The 8,519-nt window shown below is 42.3% G+C and overlaps 1 protein-coding gene across 2 annotated transcripts; it reads left to right on the forward strand.

Annotated features, from left to right (window-relative positions):
* Window positions 1-17: 17 nt before the first annotated feature.
* On the forward strand, window positions 18-8,399 carry KARS1 (lysyl-tRNA synthetase 1). Of its 2 annotated transcripts, none has more exons than XM_082489196.1 (14): window positions 18-92; window positions 756-906; window positions 1,114-1,279; window positions 1,680-1,773; window positions 2,051-2,237; window positions 2,391-2,516; window positions 3,365-3,484; window positions 3,706-3,868; window positions 3,968-4,141; window positions 4,889-4,974; window positions 5,639-5,724; window positions 6,099-6,225; window positions 7,885-8,028; window positions 8,292-8,399. In XM_082489196.1, the coding sequence occupies exons 1-14, from the start codon at window positions 31-33 to the stop codon at window positions 8,367-8,369; spliced, it is 1,764 nt and encodes a 587-aa protein (XP_082345322.1). In that variant the 5' UTR covers window positions 18-30; the 3' UTR covers window positions 8,370-8,399. The 2 variants fall into 2 exon arrangements, with proteins under 2 accessions (XP_082345322.1, XP_082345321.1); XM_082489195.1 differs by lacking the exon at window positions 18-92 and adding an exon at window positions 156-289.
* The last annotated feature ends 120 nt before the right edge of the window (window positions 8,400-8,519 follow it).

The following is an 8,519-nucleotide window of genomic DNA, read 5'->3' on the forward strand; positions in this document are numbered from 1 at the left end:
GCGCCGGAAAGGGCGGTGGAAGTGGGGAAGATGGCGGCTCCGGCAGAGCGTGCGTGCGAGGCGGTGGAGACCGAGTCGCGCCTCAGCAAAAAGTGAGGGTGGGCGGGCAGGGGGAGCCGGGCCGGGCCGGGGAGGCGAGGCGAGGCGAGGCGAGGCGAATGTCCGGCTGACCCGGTGGCGGTCCGTCGGAGCGCGCCATGTTGAGCCCCGTCGCCGCGCGGCTCCGCGGCTGGGCCTGGAGGGCCGCGCCCGCGCTCCGATGGCGCCGGGCACTTCATGACCAAAGCAGGTCGGTGCTTTGCGGTCTGGCTGGGCCCGCCTCTTTCCTCATGAAGTCCCGGCCGGCGGGGTCGGGAGCCGCGGGGGGGGGAGGGTGGGCCGGGGACGCGAAGGCGACTTCGGGAACGCGAAGTAGCGCCTGAGTTTTTCCATATGTCGCTTCTGTGCTGCGCGGGGTTTTCAGGCGCTGCTGTGTGAAACGGCCTGCGGAAGGTCCCTGGGCACGCGTCCCGAGGTCTGCTTACGGGATGTTTAATTCAGTTTTAACTTTTTCTGAGTATTCGTATCTCGCAGGAGATGAACTAAAAGAGTTCAAAGAAGAAAGTGCTTAAACGTGGTTAAGGATTATTTTGAATTTTGGACATAGTAAGAGAAAGGACAGGGTTGTTTGTACTTGGTAACCTTTTGGTGGAATCCTGCCAAGTGTTTCCTTGCGGGAGTGTCAGAGATGCATCCGGTTTCCTTCTCTTTTGCAGTGAGCTGAAGAGACGTTTAAAGGCTGAGAGAAAAATAGCTGAAAAAGAGGCAAAGCAGAAAGAGCAAAATGAAAAGCACTCAAATAAGCCTTCTGTGACTTCTGACTGTGAGAATAACATTGGTGCTGATGAGGAAAGCTTGGATCCAAATGTGAGTGTCTGGCCTCATGCTTGTTACTGTTCTGAGAATAAATATTACTGATTTACATCTGACTTTGCGTTCAAGGGGAACTAAATGGTTAAAAGGGGAAGAGACCTACGTATTCCTACATTTGGGCAGAAGCATTTTAATTTACAACCTGTAAAATATTTTCTGTTTCTAACCAAATGGCTTGGTTTTCTTTGTTTCTGGTGACAGCAATACTACAAGATCCGTAGCCATGCAATCCAGCAGCTGAAGGGCACCAATGAAGATCCCTATCCCCACAAGTTCCATGTAGGCATATCTCTCTCAGATTTTATAGAGAAGTACGGTCACCTGCAGCCAGGAGATCACCTGACAGACATTACAGTGAGAGTGGCAGGTAAAGGCCTGTCTGGGGTAGGGAAAGATGGTTTGTTGCTTTGCTAAGACAAATCTTAGCTGCCTTTAGTGATGGGGTGGTCTCTTTTTGAATTTTGCTGATCCTCTGTTACTCAGTTATGAAGTCTGTAGCAGTGTTAGACTATTCAGGACACGTCCTTTCAGACTGAATGAACCCCTACAACATCCCTTGTAACTACAAGATCAGATTGCGATATGGGCTCTGAGACCCAAAGTTCATATGGTTTTTTGTTAAAGAGACTTAACTGCTTCTCTTTCACGGTTAGTAATCAGTTCAGAGTTGAGGGTCCTTTGTTCAAGTGATAATACTGTGGCTTTTTCCCTTGTATCCTTTCTGCTATGGACTCTTTTCTTGATGTCTTGCATACTTTGATATTTAGGTCGAATCCATGCAAAGCGTGCCTCTGGAGGGAAGCTGATTTTCTATGATCTTCGTGGTGAAGGAGTCAAGTTGCAGGTCATGGCAAATTCCAGGTAAGTAGAAGTATTCCTAGTAGCATTCTAAACTGAACTGCATTCTGGGGCCTAGAGATTTGTATTTGGGCATTCTGTTCCTTCATCTCCTTAGGCTATTCGTCTATGGGTTGGCTTAGGCAGCCAGGTATTGTTTTGCTTAAGATGTTGTTGTTGGCTTCCCTGCTAGAAGAATCCTGTTTTTACAGGATTTGGTTTGGGGGGAGACTTGCTGTCCAGGACAGTTTGGAATGTTGAATTTTAAACAAAAATACTTATATTGGTTTTGTAATTACAGGCTCTACAAATCTGAGGAAGAGTATTTCCGTATTAACAACAAGCTGCGTCGTGGGGACATTATTGGTGTAGAGGGGAATCCTGGAAAAACAAAGAAAGGCGAACTGAGTATTATTCCTTATGAAATAACTCTGTTGTCTCCATGCCTGCACATGTTGCCTCATCTTCACTTTGGCCTCAAAGATAAGGTACTTGTCATACCTGTCACTCTTGGAGGCAATTTGACAGATAGGTCTGAATGTATGGTATCAGTCAACAAAGAAACATTAGTTTTGTTTTGGTAGTTTTTCCTTTGGCAGCATGTTTGTCTAGCTTGTTCTTAAGATATCTGTTCTTTTCAGGAAACTAGGTACCGTCAGAGATACTTGGATTTAATTCTTAATGATTATGTGAGGCAGAAATTTATAACCCGTGCAAAGATCATCACGTATATTCGGAGCTTTCTAGATGAGTTGGGCTTCCTTGAGGTAAGGCTTCAGTGTTTATTTCTCTCCGCATACTGAATGTGTTTAGAGTGTCTCAGTATCAAGGATGCTTTATATTCAGACTCATATGCAAAATAGTTACAAAGTGAGGATAACTACCTCAGCATGGTGTGTTTTATCAGTTTAATGTAATGGGAGCTATTCCTTTCCTCTTTTTAAAGTTAAGACAATTCTCAGTTGGTGACATTATGTTATTTACAAGTGTTTATCAACTCAATTGCAAAAGCTGCCAGTGGGAGATTTTTGAGAGCAGTGGGAATCCGAACCTGTGCTTTATCATCTCTGTCATATGTGTAATGGCTTTAATGTCTTTCTTTGATGTGTTTTTGGTTTTTTTTTTTCAAATAATTCTTAATCTAGTACTTAGAGATTTTACTGTTCTGATAACTTAATCAAAAAGGACCGTAAGAGTCCTTCTCAATTTATATGAAGTTTTGACTTGTTGTCTGAATAATGGAGGAAGTTACTTAGGCTTGATGAGAATATTGGGAATAAAATAAAAGGCAGAGAAGTCAGGGAACGGCCTACTACACAGTAGAGTGCAATCTGGAGGTACATGAATCGGGCAGTGCTCAGTCATACCGATACTCTGTATGGCACAGTGTAGTGTCATGCCGTGAACAGATACTAGTTAATTTTAAGAAAAAATAGCCAAACTGTCCTGGGTATCATGCTCTTCAGCTGATTGTCAGGACTTGTTGGTTCAATTGTCACCAATTAAACAGAGTTCTGCTTTGGAAACAGATCAGATGAAAGCAGGGCATTGAGGTAGGAGCTTGGAAATATTTATGCCACTGTTAATTTAATTTTTTTTTTCTATTATTTTACAGATTGAAACTCCCATGATGAATATAATTCCAGGTGGAGCTGTGGCAAGACCTTTTATCACATACCACAATGAACTGGATATGAATTTATATATGAGAATTGCTCCAGAGCTTTACCATAAGGTAAAACACAGGCCCCTCATGGCTAAGCCTATATCCTCCATACTGTTGCGATCTTATTCTAAAAAAACCAAATGTAGCGGAAAATAGACTCATTGGATTGGAGGAAACAAAGTTTATCTTGAATGAGATTTGTAAGGTCGCGTTGCTGTTTTGTGTGTTTGAGCTTTCTTTCATTCTTTTGAAAAAGTTAAGTGTGTTTACTAGAATGTCCTTTGGTTTAGATGTTGGTGGTTGGAGGCATGGACAGAGTATATGAAATTGGGCGTCAGTTCCGGAATGAAGGAATTGATTTGACTCACAACCCTGAGTTCACAACTTGTGAATTCTACATGGCTTATGCAGACTACCATGACTTGATGGAAATTACAGAGAAGTTGCTTTCAGGTGACGTATGCAATATTAATTAAAAAAGAGTAAGAACCTCTGGAAGAATTGCATATTATATGGCATACTCTTTTTCTAAACTTCGGGTTCCTTTTGTAGGGATGGTGAAACATATCACTGGAAGTTACAAGATCACTTACCATCCAGATGGTCAAGATGGACAGGCCTATGAGATAGATTTTACCCCTCCCTTCCGACGAATTAGCATGGTGCATGATCTGGAAAAGGTCCTAGGAGTGAAATTGCCATCAACTGAGTGCTTTGAAACTGAAGGTTAGATGCTGATTCTGAATGTCCTATAATTCTTCCTTAACAGAAAGAGGGCAAAAGGTCTCGAGTTCTCAGCCTGCAGTCTGTCAGCTGCTTTTTTTGAGGTGATACTAACGCATGGGACTGCTTTTCTCTGGTTTTGTCTGCTACCTAAGAGTCCAGAAAGAAGCCTTCATGCCTTGCAGTCTTTGGCAGGATCTGACTCTTTTGCCTCTTCTTTTGTTGAGTATATGTGATGCTGTATACGCAAGAGGCATGATCTGAGGAGTTCTTGGTCTTTTGAAGAGACCCAGCTTTTTATTTCTTCTTTCTTCTGTCTTTTGTGCAGTTGAGTCTCCATGCCTGTGATCGTAGGTTAGGAGTGTGATTATTTTGGGCATTCTTCAAAATGTGTGTACATGCTATTTTATTCATGGAATCCAGAGCCAGAAGGAAACAAGTTCATACACTTTTTAGTGATTTCTTTTCTTTTTTTCCCATTTTATTATTTGGGAAAAAAATGTCCAGCTGTTGCGTGGGGTTGTGCTTAACTGTTGTCAAGTTTCTGAACTATAAAATAACTTACATTTTAGTGTAAACTGATTAAAAACAAACGCTGATTTTTGCAGATTGACATTTAAGCTCGTGTTTTCCATAATGTGTACCATTAAGGTCTTATAAATCACTGTTAGACATGTTTAAAGGATGCAGGAAGAAAAAAAACATGGTTGCCTGGGTGGCTTTTCTAATATTTGTCTACAACAATTTCAGAAACTCGCAAGTTCTTTGATGACCTTTGTGCAGAGAGAAATGTTGAGTGTCCACCTCCCAGGACAACAGCCAGGCTTCTTGACAGAGTAAGTAAAGGTGGTGTTTTTATAAGCCTAATGTCTTTGAGGATCTATCTGTATCAACAGAAAGCTCGTTAGAGTAAAAGTTTAGCTTCATCTGGGAAAACATGCTGAAATGCACTTCATCTATTTCTGTATTGCAGTGACAAGACTTGCTGTGTCAAAATCTCTTTCTTTTTTTTTGTGTTGTCTACACCAAAATGTAGTTTACTGTTGCCTACTTAATGTGAGCGCTAGAGGATTTTAGTTTGATAACTTGTCACTTGTGCTTAAAGCAAATCTGCTTTATCTTACGTCAGTTTTCTGAGATCTGTGCGTTTGTACCTTACCAAACTGGTAGGCTTACTATATAGTTCTATCAATTTTATTAAGTCTTTTCTGTTGTACCCAAAATATTGCCTGATAGCTGTTTTTCTGCTGTTTTTCCTGTTGGTCTTTGTTGTAATGTCCAAATTGAATTATGTTATTTTTTACATAGTTTTTGCTATGTCATTTTTCTTATCTCTGCTAATGAAGACATTGCTATGGTCAGGAATTATTAGATGGGAAACTTTTCAGTTTTCTGGTACCTTCTTCAGTAGTGAAGAGAGGGAAGCAGGATGTTTGGGGAAGGCAGTGCTAGGAAACTGATATTGTGTTCTATGTAATAGTTTCGCTTTTGTTTTCCCAGTTAGTTGGTGAATTCCTGGAAGTCACATGTATCAATCCTACATTCATCTGCGATCACCCGCAGATCATGAGTCCTCTAGCCAAATGGTAAGAGTACGAGACACAGTCAGTGTGTAACTCTTTTAAATCCTCTACTCCTACTTTATTAAAAAGGCGGAAAAAAAAACCCACAAAACACCACCACCACCCCCCCCCCCCAAAAAAAAAAAGTCACATATGCAAAACCAGAGATTTTGATGTTGTATACCAGTTTGTGAATTCTGACACCAGCCAAGATTGACGTTGGTTCCTGAGCTGTGAATCCCATCGTTCAGGGAGGGGGTGTGCTGATGCTTAGTACTTTGAAGTTTTGACAGTTGTTACTGCTAAGTGTGGGCAATCCTCCTCAAGTAATGTATCTGCTCTTTGCTTCTGTAAAGATGTCTATTTTAAGGCATGGTTGTTTTGTCATCTTCACATAGGCATCGTTCTCATCGGGGACTAACAGAACGCTTTGAGCTCTTTGTAATGAAGAAGGAAGTGTGCAATGCATACACAGAACTTAACGATCCTTTCCTGCAGCGGCAGCTTTTTGAGGATCAGGCCAAGGTATGATGTCTTGCTGATAGTGAATCAATGATATTGGCACCTAAGCAAAGAATATTTCTTCTGTCTATTCCAAATCTGTCATTAGTCCCTACTGCTGAAAGGGGTTGTTACTACTTGGAGCGAGTGTTTCTCACTCAAGTGAAAGCCTACTATTAAAACGTAATTCCTTTTAAAGGAGCTTTGCTCTCTAAGTCCAAACACTGTTGTTGATTAATTTTTTAGTAGTGCAACTTTTGTTTTGGAATATCTTCCCTTTTATTCTACCTGAAGTACTAATCTGAAAATAAGCAAATGTGCAAAGGTTTTTCTCTGTTTTGTTCAGGTTGAAAGTTATTTTTCCCCAATTAAGCATTTATCTAGTCATACAACATTGTACTTCTAGGTTCTTTAATAAATTTTCGTGTCCGGTAAGAGTTTGAACGGTGTGTAAGAAATAGCCTAACTTCCTGAACTGAGTTACTACTATTTTAAATCAGCTCACAGAAAAGAGCTGCAGACTGGAAATTATTAGGCTTGCAAACTTATAGTACTAGGTTTCTCTAGATAAGCCATAGAAAGGAGTGGCTGAAACTGATTTTGTTATTAATTAGGTATACACATCCATGACTGCATGCGTGCCCACACATGGTTGAGGTCAGATGATGCAGTCTGCAGAAACAGAGTTCCTGTTCTTCCTACTCTTTCTAATGGCTTCACAGTGCCTGAGAGGATTAAACAATTGTAAAAATCCAGAAGATAGACTTACATTAACTAACCTACTTGATAGTAAATTTCCAAATGTTCAGTCAGAATGGATAATACTACAGATTTCTTTCACCTTTGGTCTGTTGTATATATGTTTGCTGCAGTTGTGTCTCATGATTATAGCCAGACTTTGCAGACATATGATTATATGTATTGAATGAAAATTTGCCTGAAAACTTAAGGTGGAGATTGAGATGAAGGATGGCAGTTCATGCTTCAGGATTTTCAGACTCAGGCAGAAAAGCTCACTTTTAACAGTTTTTTGCAAAGTCTTCTGTGAAACTGTATGAGCCAAAATGTTTCTTGTCGTTTCAACACACTTGGCATTTTCTAAATTTGAGAGTGTTGATAGTTTGCGTTATTATGATGACTTCTGGCACTTGGAGGCTGTCAGGGTCAGATGCATTAGTTACCATCTCAGTGTAGGGTTTTTTTAATCTTTCTACTTGAGGGTAAAAAAGCAATCCCTAAACTTTATTTCATGGAGCAGCTACTGATGATTCAAATAATTATGTTTCTTAATTGTTTCTGCAAACGTTAAAGGGGGGGTTGCAAGCAATAAAAAAACTGAGAAGCCTTTGAAAGCAATTTATTCCACTGTTACCTGCTGCCACACAGCCCTGGAGATACTTTTACTGAAGTGAAAGGGCCTGGACCTTTGTCTAGAAAGGACACTTACAGATCTGAAAGGAATTGAGCCTAGAGCTATTTTGGAAGCACCTGTACAAGTGACCTCCACAGTAGTTCTCCAGGTACTGAGATTCCTTCATCTGTTACTTTTGCAGCTGTGGGCTTTGGTTTCATCAGTTACACGGCTGCTACAAATACCAATATTCCCTTTTTGCTAGGGGTTATCAGAAGTGGTACTACCTAGCTCTGTACAACCCACCTTTTAGTATTAATTTTCTCATTTAGGCAAAAGCTGCAGGTGATGATGAAGCCATGTTTATTGATGAAAACTTCTGCACTGCTCTGGAGTACGGCCTTCCTCCTACAGCTGGCTGGGGCATGGGAATCGATCGCTTCACCATGTTCCTTACGGATTCCAACAACATCAAGGTAAATGTTAGAAATGGCAGCGCTTTGTCAGAGAAGGGGGAACGAGATTGTGCAAAGAAAACAAATAACAGACACTGCAGCCATTTGAGATTCTTTAAGACAAAGAATTCCACCTCAGAAAAGCTCTCCTTTGTTGTGCTTGCTTAGAAATCTCTTCAGAGGGTGCAGTCTCGCCAGGCTGGCCCACGGGCTCCTGCTCCCCAGGCTGGGGGGGGGGGGGTATGGGCAGCCCTGGCGCCCGCCGACGGTGTCCCTTTCCGCAGGAGGTGCTTCTCTTCCCCGCCATGAAGCCGGAGGACAACAAGAAGGAGGCGCAGCCCGCCGAAGGCACCTCAGTGTGAAGGACCCGCTCAATAAACGTTCCACTCTGTCGCCCGTCTCCGTGTCTCTCTCTGCGCCTGCGCAGCCGCCGCCGCTCCCGGCGGGCCCCGCGCGGAGGGGGAGGCGGGGGGGAGCAGCTGCGCGTGCGCGGGCTGGTGGCGTCTGAGGCG

The sequence above is a fragment of the Vanellus vanellus genome (assembly GCF_965231255.1).
Source record: "Vanellus vanellus genome assembly, chromosome: 12".
Classification (NCBI taxonomy): domain Eukaryota; kingdom Metazoa; phylum Chordata; class Aves; order Charadriiformes; family Charadriidae; genus Vanellus; species Vanellus vanellus.

Coding starts and splice junctions, on each gene's coding strand:
- KARS1 (XM_082489195.1), top strand. CDS start 198: ATGTTGAGCCCCGTCGCCGCGCGGCTCCGCGGCTGGGCCTGGAGGGCC. Junction 1,774..2,050: donor CAGGTCATGGCAAATTCCAG/GTAAGTAGAAGT, acceptor TTGTAATTACAG/GCTCTACAAATCTGAGGAAG. Junction 4,142..4,888: donor TGAGTGCTTTGAAACTGAAG/GTTAGATGCTGA, acceptor CAACAATTTCAG/AAACTCGCAAGTTCTTTGAT.